The 19102-nt window shown below is 40.3% G+C and overlaps 1 protein-coding gene across 6 annotated transcripts in view; it reads left to right on the forward strand.

Annotated features, from left to right (window-relative positions):
* The window catches only part of LOC126091990 (E3 ubiquitin-protein ligase HECTD1), a 349712-nt gene that overhangs the window by 64845 nt on the left and 265765 nt on the right, over positions 1-19102 (forward strand). For all 6 annotated transcript variants that reach the window (XM_049907362.1, XM_049907358.1, XM_049907357.1 and 3 more), the window contains exon 12: positions 12081-12613. In XM_049907362.1, the coding sequence (XP_049763319.1) occupies positions 12081-12613 (533 nt within the window). The remainder of the gene's footprint in view (positions 1-12080; positions 12614-19102) is intronic.

Genomic DNA, 19102 nt, shown 5'->3' on the forward strand with positions numbered 1-19102 from the left:
AAACCAAAAGAGATTTTACCAAACAATGGATAACACACACATTAAAATAGACAATCCACCAAACATAACAGACATGGAACACTTCTGGAGCAGCATATGGTCAAACCCGGTACAACATAACAGGCATGCACGGTGGATACAAGCAGAAACAGACACATACAAGATGATACCACAAATGCCTGAAGTGATAATTTTGCAACATGAAGTCACCCGAGCAATTAATTCTACACACAATTGGAAAGCCCCTGGAAATGATAAAATAGCAAATTACTGGCTAAAGAAGTTCACCTCAACACATTCACATCTAACTAAATTATTTAACAGTTACATTGGAGACCCATACACATTCCCTGATACACTTGCACATGGAATAACCTATCTGAAACCTAAAGATCAAGCAGACACAGCAAACCCAGCTAAATATCGCCCCATAACATGCCTACCAACAATATACAAAATATTAACTTCAGTCATCACACAGAAATTAATGACACATACAACACAGAACAAAATTATAAATGAAGAACAAAAAGGCTGCTGCAAAGGAGCACGAGGATGTAAAGAGCAACTGATAATAGATACAGAGGTGACATACCAAGCTAAAACTAAACAAAGGTCCCTACACTACGCATACATTGATTACCAAAAAGCCTTTGATAATGTACCCCACTCATGGTTACTACAGATATTGGAAATATACAAAGTAGATCCTAAATTGATACAGTTTCTAAACACAGTAATGAAAAATTGGAAAACCACACTTAATATCCAAACAAATTCAGATAACATCACATCACAGCCAATACAGATTAAGCATGGAATATACCAAGGAGACTCATTAAGTCCTTTCTGGTTCTGTCTTGCTCTGAACCCACTATCCAACATGCTAAATAATACAAATTATGGATACAATATTACTGGAACATACCCACACAAAATCACACATTTGCTATACATGGATGATCTAAAACTACTGGCAGCAACAAATCAACAACTCAACCAATTACTAAAGATAACAGAAGTATTCAGCAATGATATAAATATGGCTTTTGGAACAGACAAATGTAAGAAAAATAGCATAGTCAAGGGCAAACACACTAAACAAGAAGATTACATATTGGATAACCACAGCGACTGCATAGAAGCGATGGAAAAAACAGGTGCCTATAAATACCTAGGATACAGACAAAAAATAGGAATAGATAATACAAATATTAAAGAAGAACTAAAAGAAAAATATAAACAAAGACTAACAAAAATACTGAAAACAGAATTGACAGCAAGAAACAAGACAAAAGCTATAAATACTTATGCTATACCAGTATTGACCTACTCATTTGGAGTAGTGAAATGGAGTGACGCAGACCTAGAAGCACTCAATACACTTACACGATCACAATGCCACAAATATAGAATACATCACATACATTCAGCAACAGAAAGATTCACATTAAGCAGAAAGGAAGGTGGAAGGGGATTTATAGATATAAAAAACCTACATTATGGACAGGTAGACAATTTAAGAAAATTCTTTCTAGAACGAGCAGAAACTAGCAAAATACACAAAGCAATCACTCATATAAATACATCAGCTACACCATTGCAATTTCATAACCACTTCTACAACCCTTTAGATCACATAACATCAACAGATACAAAGAAAGTAAATTGGAAAAAGAAAACACTACACGGCAAGCACCCGTATCATCTAACACAGCCACACATAGATCAAGACGCATCCAACACATGGCTAAGAAACGGCAATATATACAGTGAGACGGAAGGATTCATGATTGCAATACAGGATCAAACAATAAACACCAGATATTACAGCAAGCATATTATTAAAGATCCCAATACCACAACAGATAAATGCAGACTTTGCAAACAACAAATAGAAACAGTAGATCACATCACAAGTGGATGTACAATACTAGCAAATACAGAATACCCCAGAAGACATGACAATGTAGCAAAAATAATACATCAACAACTTGCCATAAAACATAAACTAATAAAACAACACATTCCCACATACAAGTATGCACCACAAAATGTACTGGAGAATGATGAATACAAATTATACTGGAACAGAACGATTATAACAGATAAAACAACACCACATAACAAACCTGACATCATACTCACCAATAAAAAGAAGAAATTAACACAACTAATCGAAATATCCATACCAAATACAACAAATATACAGAAGAAAACAAGAGAAAAAATTGAAAAATACATCCAACTGGCTGAGGAAGTCAAGGACATGTGGCATCAGGATAAAGTTGACATTATACCAATTAGACTATCAACTACAGGAGTCATACCACACAATATCCACTAGTACATCAACGCAATACAGCTACATCCAAACGTATATATACAACTACAGAAATCCGTAATTATTGATACGTGTTCAATAACCCGAAAGTTCCTAAATACTATGTAACATATACCGTACAGTTAAAAGGAAGTCACGCTTGATCAAAGTCCGCGTCACTTTCCATTTTTAACCAGACCTAAGGTCTGAGAAAAATAGAAATAATAATAATAACACTACTCTATTGACCTTGGAGGTGCCAGATCCTCCCACGCAGTAATAATCTGAACCAATGTTCATTTACGTGTTTCCATCCCCACCGGTGGCTGGCAGTGATCCTGGGTCATGACCGGTCCTCCTGGCCTCTTCACACCTAACCAGGGCACACTCAACATGATGATCCAGTGGAACTGTAATGGATGCTGCTGTCACCTACTGGAGCTGCGACTAATTTGCTCTTAGTTCTACAGTCTGTATCACCCTCCGAGAAACTGACTGATGACCATTCCTCAATGCCTTGGGGTTACCATGCATTCTGTGAGAATCGAACTGTTCCCAGTGTTCCTAGAGGAGTCTGTATGTTTGTTCGTACAGTTATCATCAGTGGGTGGATTCCTGTCCATACCAGGTTGAAAACAGTAGTGGTGCGAGTGCAGACTATCCCAGAAATCATCATTTATAACATTTATTTACCTTCAAGCAGGACTGTTAGTCCCCTTGTGATGACTCCTTTATCCAACACCTATCCCTTCCTCTCCGCCTCCTCTCGTCTCCTTCTCCTGCTTGAGGATTTCATTGTGAAGCACATCCTGTGGAAAACAACACATTGTCTGATAGGATCCTTCTCATTGACCAGCTTCTTTCAGATCTCGGTTCATGTTTTCTCAGTGATTGTACTACTACCTACTCCAGTGCCATTCGTGGCACCTTTTTGTCTGTTGACCTTATATATAATACCATCACTTCTTTATCGTGACCTGATAGACCAATTACGAGACAGGCTCTTTAAAGATCCAACTGACAGTTATATACCTCTGCTGTTACATTCACCCCTGCTACTGGAACTGCTATTCCTCTTTCATGCTCCACTGTTGGCCAGTCCCATGGTGGACCAAAGACATTGTGATATCTATTCAGGATCATTGTAGGGCCTGCACTGTCTCGAGCTGCATCCTTAACAGGCCTCAATTTTAAGCAACTCCACACTAAGGCTGACTGTCTTATGAAGTGCAGTAAGAAGGATGGTGTTGGTACTACATCTCTTCCTTGGAAACATATGCTTCTCCCTCCCAGTTGTGGAACAAACTAAAGTTTTGGGCTGTCAAAGATCAGCAACTGTTCCGGGATTCATCCTTCAGGATGGTCTATGTATTGACGCATTGGTTCTTGCTGAACACTTGTGACCCACTTTGCGAAATGTCTGTATCCTCTTCTTACCCAGCTACCTCTGTAATGTATAAAGGAAAAGTTTCACTTCCCTTCCTCTTCTGCCCCCCCCCCCCCCCCCAACCTCACCAAGCCAAATTGTAAAATGAAACCCTCACTGAATGAAAACTGCTTCCGGCTCTTGCCTCATTTTTCAATAACAGCCTGTGGCTCTGAGTCAATTGATAAACAGATCATCCAACATTTGAATGCTTCTCAAAGGCTATATGTCATCAGTGTCTGTAACTGTATTTGGCTAGAACACATCTTTCCTCAGCAGTGGCGTAGTAGTATCATTGTCTTACTCCTTAATCCAGGGGAAAACCCAAAAATCTACTGGCAGTTACCAACCAGTTAGCCTCACTAATGTGTTCTGCAAACTGCTTGAAAGGATGGTTGCCGACAGATTATGCTGGGTTCTCAAATCTTGGTACCTTTTGTCCCCTGTTGGTATGGTTTCTGGGAAGGATGATTGACAACCAACCATCTGGCTAGGCTGGAAACCACAATCCAACAGGCTTTTTCTAAATTACACAACTTCTTTGCAGCTGTTTTTAACTCACCAGTTATTCTGGGTGCAGTTAATACTCCACTCAGCTCTCCACGGGAGAATAATGCCCTTCATGGCTCCGTGCTGAGTGACACACTCTTCCTTGTCACTATCAATGAGCTAGTGACCTCTCTCCAGCCACTGGGCCACCCCCACATGTCATGTCAACAACTTTTATATTTGGTGCAGCTCCCACCCTGTAGTTGTGGTGGAATGCCAGCTCCAAAGTGCCATCTGAAGGACGTCAGCTTGTACCCTTTCCCGTGGTTACCAATTTCACTTGCAAAAATGTGGTTCACGAATTCTTGTCATATCGTAGCCTATACTGACCCAGCACTCTACTTGGATACCCAGCACTAGGACGTTGTTGTGCAGTCTTTGTTTTTGGACCTTCTGTTTGATAAAAAGCTGTCTCGGCTGCTCCATATTCATCCTCTAAAGACTAGAGTGCATTTAAAATAATCAGCTACTTTTGACAGTTTGATATGGAGCGAGTGCAGGGGAGCATAGTTGACATTGTGTGCAGAGGACATCAGCGTGTGGCAAAAATGCCATGCTACTTGACACGAAAGCTAGCAAATTTGCTTGACTGCTTGAACAAGAAGTCACTCAAGCTGCCTGATCTGCCGTCTTTCTTAAATGATTTCAAAGAAACTATTCAGGGAAAAAAATCTTGTTTCTTACATGTCGTAGAGCTTCATTTAATTGGATACATAAAGTCTATTCACCAAGCAGTGGCAGGAGAAAACACACACACACACACACACACACACACACACACACACGCAGGAGGGGGGGGGGGGGGAGAGAGAGAGAGAGAGAGAGAGAGAGAGAGAGAGAGAGAGAGAGGGGGGGGGGGGGGGGGAGGTTTAACTTAAGCCAGCTTTCAAAGCCAGTGGCTCTTCTTCCAGCAGAAGAGTTGAAGGGGAAGGAAGAGGGCTAGAGAGGTTTAGGGAAAGGGGTACAGTTTGGAAAAGTCACCCAGTACCCCGAGTGAGGGGAGACTTAACTGCATTGGACGAGATTTGAAAACCAGAGAGCTCAAAGGTGGAAGATGGTAACATACAAGACAGAGATTACTGCTAAAACATTGTGCACGACAAGATGTAGAAAACTAAAATGAGTGAAGACTGAAGTAGTTAGTGTGAAGAAATGCTGAGACAGAAAGAATTAATCCAAATTAAGACCAAGTGGATAGCGAGAATCAAGGACATTTAGCGCTAGTTCCCACCTGCGGAGTTCTGAGAAACTGGTGTCTGGGGGCAGAATAAAAATGGAATGTGTGGTGAAACAGGCACTGAGGTCAAGACTGTCATGTTGTAGAGCATGCTCTGCAATATGGTATAGTGTGTTGCTGGTATACATCCTCTGTCTATGCCCATTCATCCTGACTAATAACTGGGTGGCAGATGTGCCAATCTAAAAGGCCAAACAGTGGTTACATAACAGCTGGTATATGATGTGTCTTTTCATGGATGCTGGAGCAACATGGAGTCTGACAATGATATTGTGGAGATTGGGAGGTTGATGAAAAGCTATTTTAGTTGTGGTGGGCAAAATCTGACAGAATGGATCGCATTTTAGGGGATGATTTTGGAAGTCGTGGCCCTGGCAAAGTAGCTGATTAATACATCCAAACCAGGATAATACAAGTGACAAATGGTTTGTTCTGAAGTTGTTATTTGGAGGGATCAGCAATACTAGGATTGGAATTGATGGCCCGGGAAATTTGCTTTAGAACTAGTCTTGGGGGGGTAATTACATCCACTGAACGGGAGGTGAGATTAGTGATGCATTGCTGTAAAGAGTCTTCATCCGAAAAATGTTTGCCTTGAATGCCAAGGCCGTATAGGAGGCAACGTTTGACGTGGAAAGGATGGCAACTGTCAAAATGTAAATATTGTTGTTTGTTAGTAGTTTTAATCTAGAATGAAGTGTGTAGCAGGCCTTCAGTGGGGATTTGGAATAGGACCATGTGAAATTTAATTGGGAGAAAGTATTTAGAGATTGCAGGAATTTTAGCATGTCAGCCTTACCATCAGGCCTTATGGCAAAGATGTCATCAATGTATCTAAACTAAACCAGAGGCTGAAAGCTTATGGATCTCAGAAAAGCCCCCTCCAAGCAACCCACTAAAAGGTTGACATAGGACAGAGCCATCCTTTTTCCCATGGCTGTACTCCTGATCTATTTGTATGTTTGCTATCAGAGTTGAAGGGTAAGTATGAAGTTGATTAAGGTGAGCAAGAAGGATGTCATAGGTGTGGTATCAGTGGACACTGTCTTAGGAAATGTTCAGTAGCAGACAGACATTGTACGTGGGATATGTTGGTATAGAGGAAGATGGCACCAGTGGTGACAAGTGAGGTGTGTGGAGGAAGTGGGATGGGCACGCATTCCAGACGATGTAGGAAATGGTTGGTGTCTTTAATATAGGAGGGAAGTCTTTGTACTATGAGTTGCAGGTGTTGATCAACTAAGGCAGATATACATTCGGTGGGTGCTTTGAAGCCAGCAACTGTAGGACGGCCAGGATGATTGGGTTTGCGGATCGAAGGAAGGAGGTAAAAGGTAGGCTTGTGTGGTTTGGGTGGGGTAAGAAGTTCTAAGGAATGGAGTAGAAGTCCTTGTGAGGGACTTGAGGATTTTAGGAGCAAATGCAGGTCAGTTTGAATTAAATGGATGGGATCTTGATGGCAGATGCTGTATGCAGAGGTGTCAGACACTTGTTGCAGACCTATACTTACACACTCCTGTCAGTCAAGTACCACAGTGGTAAAGCCTTTGTCTACTGGGAGGATAATGAGGAAGTCATCAGCTTTTAGGAATGTAGAGTCTGGAGTTTTGCAGAGGACACGTTAGGCTCATGTTGTAGAGGGACATGAGGAGGAAGGGTTGTGAAGCAATGCTATATGTGAGGAATTCTTGGAAGGCTCGTTAAGGGATGATTCTGAGGAAGTTGTGGGTGGTCAAGTTGAGATCATTGTCAGAATTGTTCGAGGGAGGGTTCAATGTCATGTTTGCTGTTGGAAAGGTTTTAGGATTGGGGCTGCAGAGCATGGTCTACAACATGACAGTCATGACCTCTGTGCCTCTTTCAGCACACACACCATCTGCATTCTTCCCCCAGACACGAGTTTTTCGGAACTGTGCAGCTGGAAACTTGTGCTACAACATGTCCGTGGTTCTTGTCACCCACCTGGCCTTAATTTACATTAATTTCTTCAGTCTCTCATCTTTCCTGCACAGTAACTACTCCTTTTTTCACTCCATTTTAGTTTCCTACATCTTTCATTTTCTAACCTGTCTCTTTTTTACCGTCATCCCTCCCATTCTGTTATATACAAAGCACTCAGCTTTTCGCTCTTATTAACTCGTGCACAATGTTTTAGTAGTAATCTCTGTCTTGCATTTTACCCTCTCTTCCACCATTAAGCTCTCAGGTTTTCAAATCTCTTCCAGTGCAGTCCCCAACAATCGGTCTTTTCTTCTCATCCCTTTCGGTATTGAGATGTTTGTATTTTCCCACCTCCGCGTTGCAAATGTTTTGACTTTTGAGTGAAATGCCCAGTCGATGTGCTGTTGTTTTCACATCAGTTCTACCAACAGTGAGAGTTGTTTAGTTCTCGGGGTGTTGTAAAATTCCTGGATTCGTCTCGTCGCTGTGCAACCTATAAAAAGGATTGCGGAAGACTCCCAAATAAATTCCAAAGTACAGTGCCGTTTTAACACCAATATATTTCCAGGACTCTGGTGTCCGAGCCTGGTGAACTGTACCGGTTACATCACATGTACCCAAAATTGACATCAAACGACACAGAGTTCACAACAATCAACAAACGAGTGAGCCTACAATACATTTGCTCGTAACCCTAGCCAAAAAAACGAGTGCCCCAAGGCGCCTGCATGTCCTCTATTTATACTTTTGTTAACAATTACAGACAATGAAAATTACAATTTTATGTAAAATTACAATTAAAAGTTAAACCGAATATGAGATACACATTGCTAGAAATTTGCAATCGCAGTGCTGAACAAGGTGAACCTATTTTCAACTTAGTTATGAGTTAATATAACATTTTCTGACTAATTATGTTACAGGTAACAATTACATTTCTAAATTTGTTTATAACAAATCAACTAGTGCCTGAATTTTAGTGCTAACATATATCGGAGATTCAATTAACATGCATTATTTATATGTTCTATTTAATTTGCTGTAGTAATTTTATAATGATAGGTTTACTGGTACATCCTGACCATGTGCTACATTTCTTTCGATTAGTTACAGTATTAATTTCACATTTATATTGTGTTTTTCACACAAGAACAATGTTAATCAGCAAAGCATCATTTTCGAATTATATGTATACTGAAATAAAATAGTGGTTATTTTTGTATGTAATTTGGAAACAGGTCACTTTACAATTGGGCAATTAGGACTGGTGTTTATCTTTAATGCTCTCTGAGGGGTTCTGATAGGGAGCAATGAGATAATGAGATACAGTAATATTTCAGTATGTCTCCCCTGACCCAGGGTTCTGGGTGACTTTTCTGAACTGTATCCATTTTCCTAAACCTCTCCAGTCATTTTCGCCTTCCCTCTTCTTTCCCCTTCAACTCCTCTGCTGTAAGGAGGAGTCACTGGCCCCGAAAGCTTGCCCAAGTTAAACCTCTGTGTGTGTGTGTGTGTGTGTGTGTGTGTGTGTGTGTGTGTGTGTGTGTGTGTGTGTGTGTTCTCGTTCTGCTGCTGCTGCTTGGCGAGTAGATTTTTTCAATCCAATCACATTATATTGTCAGTAGTTGATAATTTTTGTTGTTGTATTATAGTTTCATTTGTCAGATTTATAATGAGCTGCCTGTTATTTTGTTAACGGTCATACTTATTGCGAGATTTCGAGGTTAGGTGAAATTCTAAGGGACATTCTTAAAGTTTGCAATGAACAATGGGGATCACGAAGATTTTGTTTGGTGTGTGTGGTAGGTGTAGGTCATGTTACTGCATATGAAATATAGGTAACATATTGATTATTTTTTTAAGTTTGGAAGGCTATCGCTGTCTTATCTCAAGAAGGTGTAGCATATGTAAAGTGCTCAGTCACTAATGCTAGCCTAAAAACCCAGAATGAACAGAATGAAATATTTATAAATCCCTTGTATCTCAAACAATTTGAGTTATCAAAACAAGATTTTGGCAAATGATATCACACATCACTGTGCATAAACTTATTGTTGTTTCTTGCCATGCTTCTTTTCACCTGGGCACATATATTCTCAACTGGATTTAAACGGGTGTGGTATGGAGGAATCATGAGTAAACTATGCCAATTAGTGTTAGCCAGTTCGTCAACCTGGTAGCATGGAGTTTTCGTCTTCTATAGAGCTAGAAGTTCCACTGACTCTGCCTTATACAGGTTCAACTTCATTCAGTGGAACATTTCTTTGTACTTACAAGAGTAAAATACTTGCTTCCTTCCACTGCATTGTTGGAACTTTATCCATCACAACAGGCTGGTATGGCACATTGTTCATTACAATTGTCGAATTTGGAGGAATATCTTGCAGCAAAAAATTTTCACACCTGGGCAACATGTTGTTGGATAGTCACTTGTATTGCGAATCTCATGTTCAGATATGCTGCTCTGTTGTTATTAATGAAATGCCAACACAAAATGCTCTTTCACAATACTGGATGATTGTAAAATACTTGGAACTCCAAAAGATACCGCTTTACAATGAGAGTTGATAAACATAAGTGCACCTAATGTGTGACACCACATGGTACTTCTTATCCACAGCATGGCAATAGGGGTGCTGTGCCAACCAAACTGCTGGCAGTGCGGTAGGGAAAGCCAGCTTGCTATTGGTGTTACCTGGGCAACGGCGTCATGTCGCCCCATTAGCCAAATGTCAAGTCGCAGCTAATTTTGAGTGCTTTGTAGCTACATGAGGAAGCTTAACTCTTTTTGCACCTCTTCGGGTGCGGATTGTGCTGGTCTCCTGCGTACTTACCAGGCTCTTGTCTCATTCAGACTGGATTATGGTTGCCAGGTTTATGGCTTGTTGGCACCTTCAGCTTTGAAATTGTTAGAATCCAATGAATAGAAATTCAAATGTGGTGATTGTTTTCAGTCGAAAATTTAGTCAAATTCTGGGATTTTTTGTTTGAAAGTACCGTAGTCGATATTCTACCAAATCTTTCCCAGTCCCAGCTTGCGCTCCAGCTTTAATAACATCATTAATGGATAGGGAAACGGTAGCCTTTCTACCCAACCTTCTTCTCTCCAAATTCACTATTTAACTATTGAGGTGAATGGGTGCACAACAAATGTTTGTTGCAGCATTGACGAACATGAATGTGTCATGCCCTTAAGTTCTTGGAGAAATCTCCTGACTAAATAGTTTGGCAGCCTTACCACAATAACAGTTACATATATTGCATTGTTAAATTAAAAAAGCAATCGTCAGTTCCTTTCTTAATAGAATTGTAAATTTTTCATATTATATTACAACAAAGAAATAAACACTTCGAAATTCATTTCTGCTCTCACTCGCCCATCACCTGTGGAGCTACTGACAGTTAGCTCTAGCTGTGTTAGGAGTCGGGCATATTTCTCTGTTCCAAGCTGTTAGCTGTATGTCCATGACAGTAACATAGTGCATTTATTCCCAAGTACACAAGTACATCATGCATAAAACTGAATAACAGATTATTTAACAATTTTTTTTTTCTTGTTCACCTCTCTCTGCCAAACTTCATGCCATCTCACAAGTAACATTTAACACTTTGGAGACCAGCCACTTAGAAGAATACTGGGCCTAGGAAACTGGCCATTTATGCTGTTATTTAAAGCATTAGTGGCACATATGTAATTGATTATTTTCAGTAGCAGTACATATTAAAAAAAGAGGCAAACTTCAAGATATATTTTTCGTATTACTGGCACATATGTAATTGATTATTTTCAGTAGCAGTACATACTAAAAAAGAGCCAAACTTCAAGATATATTTTTCGTATTTACTTTAGTTCTTTAATAGACACAAGTTTTAAAATGATATACTTTCTGTCAAAGTATAATTATTCACCCAAGAAAGAAGTGTCAGGTGATTCAGTGAGCAATTTATTCCTCTTGAGCATCCAAAATTTCTTGCTCACGCAACAGATATCACGTATTTGTAGAAGAATTCCAGCAAACTGCAAAACCTAACAAGTACACACTCGAAATTGCATCAGTGCAATTGTATTGACTCGGCCGTTCGCAACAGCAGCTGTTGCTTTTGCTGATATGTCTTGTGAAATAATTCTAGAAATTGACAACAGAAGACAACACCAGTCAAGGGACAGGTAGCGAGACGTCTGTACATTGTTCTCGTATGAAATGAGTCCAGTTTACAAGCCGCTAGTGGCTCACATATCCAGAAAATGACATCCCAACTTCCACTCGGCTCTCCAAAGTGTTAAGTTAAATTTTCTGTAATACAGTTTACAGATTTAAATTTATTCTGGAGTTGTGAATTTTCTTTCCTTACTGGATGTAAGAAATTCTATTTAAAAAGAAAACAGAAATTTAATTGCAGAGTTGTAATCCGGAAGCAGTATAAATGCTATCAAAATATTAACCTTACACAAAACATAGAATTATTTTCTGCTTCCGGGATATATGACTGCCACTTAATGGAAGAAAGGTCCACATTAATTTCCTGCACTCGAGATCTCACAGGTATTAGTTATAAGGAACGAAAACTCATCTGTATCATGTTTATTACGGATTACTCTGCAGGTGGCTGCTATTCTCCAGAGTCCTGGTGAATGGATGGTTCCACAGGAGACACGCGATGCCACAGAGGACCCAGGGACTTCGACAGCGGACTCTCAATCGTCGTCGCAGGCATCGGGTGCGGGTGGCATTTCGGAATCTGCACCTGCACCTGCAGCTGGCAGCAGTCGTGATCAGGGCCAACAATCAGAGTCTGGAGGTACAAAATCACAGCAAGAGCAGCCAGAAACACAATCCTCCTCACAAGAACCAGACTTGCAGCAGCAGCAGCAGCAGCAGCAGCAGCAGCAGGACCAACATGAACAAGAACAGCAGCCACGACCATCACCACAGCCACCCCCACCGCAGCAGCAGCAGCAGCAGCAGCAGCAGCAGCAACAACAACAACAACAGCCACAGCAATTGGCACAGCAGCAGCAGCAAACAGAAGAGAGTTCAGAACCGAAGGGGGACCCTGAAATGGCTCCTGTCTATCTCCGAAGATTGCTGCCTGTTTTCTGCATTACTTTCCAGTCTACTATGCTTCCATCTGTCAGGTAATAAACACACATTTTGTTAGACTGTTATTAATGTAAGAATATTATTAATAAAATTACTATGTGCCTTATGCAGTAGGCTGATGTTCCACATTCATATATGTAGAGTAATGTGAGTTTGTATTTAGTGAGATAATGCCTTTGTTAAATCCAGCGGAGTTGGAAGTGGTATGTTTTTTAGGCAGCTTTATAGTTGTGGAAGAACTGCACATCCGATCAAGTTACACACAGAAAACAAGTAGTTGTAATAACTACATATTTTTAAAAGGTGCCAGAACCCCTCATTGTTACCATGGACAATCTGTTTTACTAAATGGCTAGGTTTGTGGTTCAAAGTCCCAGTTGGAGGTTACATGCCTAATGGCTTTCAGGAGCAACAAAGATTTGATTTTCAATATTTTGCATAGCTATTGACCAAATTTGAAAATTGAAAATGTTGTCATAATCTAGTCATTAAGAGAGATAATCTTGTTGTTGTTGTGGTCTTCAGTCCTGAGACTGGTTTGATGCAGCTCTCCATGCTACTTTATCCTGTGCAAGCTTCTTCATCTCCCAGTACCTACTGCAACCTACATCCTTCTGAATCTGCTTAGTGTATTTATCTCTTGGTCTCCCCCTACGATTTTTACCCTCCATGCTGCCCTCCAATACTAAATCTTATACCGAAGGTTTACCGCAAGACGACAAGAATTACAGCTATAAACTGTGTATATGTCTTGAGGCATCATAACTCTGCACTCAAATACCCAGCTTTTATTCATCCAGTATTTGATCATGAGAGCGCTTAACAAGATCTGACAAACTTTACATGTAATTTCAAACCTTTGCGAAACTTTTTTTCCCCCTGCAATGCCCCCTCCCACCTCTGCCCACCCTTCCACAATAATGAAAGGAAAAAAGTTCATCGCTTACTACATCTTTTCTGCTCTGGACTAAAATGTCAGCATCAGACAGGACACTTTCACTTATTACTTCTTTACTACTGATCCTGTTTCAAACACATTTTGTAGACAGTATTCACGTATACTGCTGAATGTACCTGAAAAAATTATATTACATTGTAGTGTGACACGTAGTTCAGGAGGTATGACTTCCAGATTATACTCACCCAGGATTTGATAATGAGAGCACTTCGAGGACTTCTAATAAACCTTAAACCTGATTTCAAACCTTTTCTAAATTTCTTTAAGTATGTGTTGATTCCAGTAAATTTGTCTGTAAAACGTGTTTGTCAGTGTAAACAGCTTTGTGGAATCTTTCCAAGTGAGTGCAGTGCCGAAGACACCAGATATATGTTTAGGAGGAGTAGGGTTCAAATCCTGATCTGGCTATCCTGAGTTACAATTTATGGTAGATTCCCTGAAAAACTCGAAGCCAATGGGGGAATCTTTATTTTAGACAGATCCATAGTCTAGGTCCTTGTCCAGTTTGAGCTTGTGCTCTTGACACACTGTGGCTGTGAAAGTGCACATTAAACTCTAATTTTCTTTCCATTTTAACTTCTAGTTCACATTTGCTGATATTTCAGTATCTACAATAGTCAGTGTGAGCTCATGTGAAGACGTTAACATAGAATGCCACAGTGCCTAACATTCCTGACTGTCCTCTCCAGCTAATATTGATGTTTCTCCCATGAGCCTGATGTATCTGTTGACAGACCTGGCAGAGTCACAGGAAATACCAACGGGGTAATTTTTATTGTTTAGTTCTCAGTTTGTATGACTTGTCAGGATAGCCAAGCATGTTAAAGTGCCGCTCCTGGGACGGGGAGGTGTGTGTGCCCTTTGATTGAATCCTCTCGGCTGATTAACAATGAGGATAGGTGTGCCAGCCAGCCTGGATGTAGTTTTTAGGTGGTTTCCCCACATCCCACTAGATGAATACCGGGTTGGTATCGAAGTCTCGCCTCAGTTACATTATTTGTAACATTTAGCGAAACTTTGCCAACTTTCCCATGAATAACACTGCAAACAAACAGTTGGGGGTACACACATTCCGTCCCGGGTGATAATGGGATGGTGGCAGGAGGGGCATCCATCCCCCTTAAACTACCATGCCAAATTTATTAACAATAATGCCAACTGTGTGCTGGTGCGGGACAAAGGCAAAGTAGCAATAATACCAATTTGTATTTTCTTGCTGTTCTTGTGGGTGAATAGATACTGGTAATAAATCATAATAATCAAGACAATATTCACGAAGTTTAAATTGCAGTTGCTGAACATTTATTTTCATTTTAACTCATATACTGATCATATTGCTGTTTACAATGTTCGTTAGGATCAGTATCATCCACAGGTTCTGTGGAGTCTGTTTTAAATTACACCTCTTATAATTAGTAGCAGTTTACTGAACTGAACTCATTGACTGCCCAATTTCTATTGACTGTGTTCCACTGTGGCTCAGCACTGTTTTTCTGAATGACTCCGTGAAAGCTCAACAGAGTGTGACTATGGCACTGTTCACATTGCCCATTTAAAAGGTTGCATAAGAAGGCTTTTACAAAATGTTAAAATTACAAAGTAATTAATCAGTACGTATAATACATTACAAAAGTTAGGGTACAGTGTACATGCAGCTAAATCTCAGAAATGATCAAAAGAGTTACATGGTGTGGTAGCCCACTACCCCCCATCCATGAAGAAGATTCCCATTTTTATCTGAAGGGTGTGCTTTCGAAGATATAAGGGCTGGTAAGTTTCACCCTCTAGAAATTTATAGAACATTTGAGAGTATTTGAGAACATTCGAGAGCATTCTAAAACGTTCCAGAACGTTCCACAATGATCCGGGAAGTTCTGGAATGTTCAGGAATACCGGTAGTCTGGAATATTCAGGAAGGATCCAGAATGTTTGAGAACATCCCGAAACATCCCAGATCATTCTAGAACATTTCGGAACACACTCGAATGTTTTGGAATATCCTGGCTCATTGTGGACCATTCAAAGTCTTTTTGGTATTTTGGGGAATTCGCCACTTGTGGGGCTACCCATTGGTAGGGGTATATAAAGCTGTTTGTAATTCACACAAATCTACAGTTTTAGTTCAATTTTGATAAAACTTGGCACACTTAAGCTTCAAGACAAGAGGAAGATTGCTGTCTACATGAAATTTTATGATCTGACATGAAACATATGTACCTAATATGCAAAAAGAAAAGGTTGTTACCAAAAACACTAAAAATTCTTGGAGGCCTTGCTTGAAATTTCTACATTATCCCATAATGAACATTTGGAAAGAGATAGCGTATTTGTTTTTTAATACACTGTATTAAATACTGTACACGATCAAAGGCAGAGCCACGTGTGAAAGCACCCACGTGATTTACCAACTGACCTGCCTACACTGTGAAGCTTTCTATGTGGGAATGACCAGCAACAAACTGTCCATTCGCATGAATGGACACAGGCAGACAGTGTTTGTTGGTAATGAGGATCACCCTGTGGCTAAACATGCCTTGGTGCACGGCCAGCACATCTTGGCACAGTGTTACACCGTCCGGGTTATCTGGATACTTCCCACTAACACCAACCTGTCAGAACTCCGGAGATGGGAACTTGCCCTTCGGTATATCCTCTCTTCTCGTTATCCGCCAGGCCTCAACCTCCGCTAATTTCAAATTGCCGCCACTCATACCTCACCTATACAGCTTGTGAAAGAATTTTGATATTTCATGTACCTACTGAATAACGATTGGAGGAGGAGGAGGAAGAGGAGGAGGAGGAGGAGAAAGAGAATGACGACATTGCATGCCAAACATCACACATGCACCGTGTTCTGGCCAAGGCCCAGTCTGTTACTCGACTTTGTTTGGTTCTTCTCGGAAGTACCCAGAACAGTGCACCATTTCATTCAGCTTTGTGATGTGGCAGGTTATAGTCAGAAAAACTCAGAATTTGGCAGAATCATGCTGTCAGTGTTGCTCAACGTTTGCTATTTGTTCATGGTATGTCCACAGGTCCAGTGGCTGTTCACAGACAGAGAGAGAGAGAGAGGAGAGAGAGAGAGAGAGAGAGAGAGAGAGAGAGAGAGAGAGATTTATTGACCTATCGTCAAAATTCTTTAAAATGAATGGGAAACATTTTTACCAAATTTCTCGGAAAGTACTTGACTGATTTACTTTAAAGTTCTTGACCAATTTACTTTACTACATTAAGATGAAACATTAAGATGACAGACGAGGTGGGTGAGATTTCTCAGTTTGCGTAAGTGACAGGTAGTGCATATATACTAAGAAACTACATTACAACATTATCCAGAAAGAATTTAAAGATTTAGTTGACAACGAAAGAGCAAAAAATAACAATGGTCGACAGATGGGATTCTGCATCTACATATATACTCCACTAGTCACCAAGCAGTGTGTGACGGAGGGCATAATTCATGCCAAAGTCATATTTCCCCCCCCTCTGTTCCACTTGCGGATCGCGCAAGGGAAAAACAATTGTCTGAACGCCTCAGTACAAGCCCTAATTTCCCTTGTCTTTGAATGGTGATCATTGTGTGATTTTGAATGTTGGTGGTAATAATATATGCTCTACATCCTCGGTGAAGATTGGATTTCGGAATTTAGTAAGCAGCCCTTCCATTTAGCGTGTCGTCTATCTGCAAGTGTGTCCCGCTTCAAACTTTCTATGAGATTTGTAACACTCTCGCGATGGCTAAATGTACCAGTCACGAATCTTGCGACTCTTCTTTGGACCTTTTCAAGTTATTGAATGAGACCCGACTGGTAAGGGTCCCATACAGACCAGCAATACTCTTAAGACTGGATGAATTAACATATAGTAAGCAATTTCCTTTGTTGAAGGATTGCATCACTTCAAGATTCTACCAATAAAGCAGCAATCTAGAGTTCGCCTTGCCCTTTACTTGTGTAAGCTGATCATTCCATTTGAGATCATTTCGAATAGTCACACCTAGATACTCCATGAATGTTATCACTTCCAAAGACTGGGCATTTATTTTGTACTTGTACATTAATGGGGATTTTCGCCTTGTTATACACAGTAGGTTTCACTTACTAATATTGAGAGATAACTGCCAGTCATTACACCGGTTGTATTTTCTGCAAATTCATTGTTCTGCACATCAAGAAGCACTTTGCACTAAATTTGCAGGCATGGAGTATGTGAAGAAATTGGTGGCACAAACAGTAAAATTTCTGAAGTTGCACGCATTATTCCATTGTCATTTGCAACAGTTTTCATTGGAACTGAACAAAGCATACGGAAACTTCATATATAACTGCAAAGTACATTGGTTAAGTCAAGGGCCATGCCTGGAATGATTTTTCAGTTTGAAACTCATGATTGTTGAATTTATGAAGGAAAAATGAGTGCAGGAATGAAAATGAAAACATTCGTAATGGATGGCAAACTTTGCATTCTATGTGGACCTGACTGCACACTGCCCAAAGTAAGACATTGCAAGGTAACTTCTGATTTGATGGGGATTAATTTAAAAACGAAATCACATTGTACAAGGATCACATTCTGACAAAAACAATCCAGCTCCCTAAGCTCACTGGCGTAAAAAAAAAGTGAAATTTGAAGAATTCATTGCAGAGTTGAAAGAATTACAGGAGTAGTTTTATAAAGGTTTTGAAGACACTCTCAATCTTGAATTATTTTCAAGCTGTTTTGGAGAGTGTTTGCCATTTTAGTTGAAAGTGACACTGTGCACATGCAAATGTAACAAATTGACTTGCACTGTAATTCCAGGATGTCTACATTGCTTTTCTCAGGTAGAGTCTCCATAATGAGGTTGCAAAAGTGCTACACTGTCTCTGTCATGTGTGAAAGACCTTTTTTTTATTATGAAACTAAATAAGTCATGAATAGTGGCAACTTGAGTGCAAAGCTCTGAAATTTTCTGCGTCTGTGCATATGCTGACAGTTTGTACCAAATAAAAATTGTCTTCTTTGCATCAAAAATAGTTAACGAATGCTGAAAATTTGTTTCGTTTGTGGTCTGTTGTTGAGAAATGTGAAATATAAAATAGTCGTATGCAGTGTGACTGCACTGCCATTTAAATTTCCCCTCTTCCCGCTCCTCATTCTCAGACAGCATGGTATGTCAGTGGGAAAACATGCCAGCTAGGCTGAGCGCTTTGCACTCTGCCCTGGGCATGGCCTGCCAGCCGAAATCTTGTCCTCCCCCACTCCAGGTCATGTAGGGGTTACAATTACAGGCTCAGTTCTTGCATCCTGCTTTTGTTTATCGTTTAGTATTTGTAATGTTTGGAAGGTCCGGTTCTTAGTTATTTATGGAATATTGAATATTTTCCATGTCTAGAATGGCTACATCATTACCTCCGTCTGCATCAAACCTACCAACCACCAGCAGTATCTGCATTTCAACAGCTGCCACCCATTCGACACCAAGAAATCCCTTCCGTACAGCCAGGCCACCCATTATCATTGCATCTGTAATTGTGAGCAGTCCCTCAGCGAGGTCACCCATTAGCATTGCATCTGTAACCATGAC

This window comes from Schistocerca cancellata, chromosome 7 (assembly GCF_023864275.1).
Source record: "Schistocerca cancellata isolate TAMUIC-IGC-003103 chromosome 7, iqSchCanc2.1, whole genome shotgun sequence".
In the NCBI taxonomy this organism is placed as follows: Eukaryota; Metazoa; Arthropoda; class Insecta; order Orthoptera; family Acrididae; genus Schistocerca; species Schistocerca cancellata.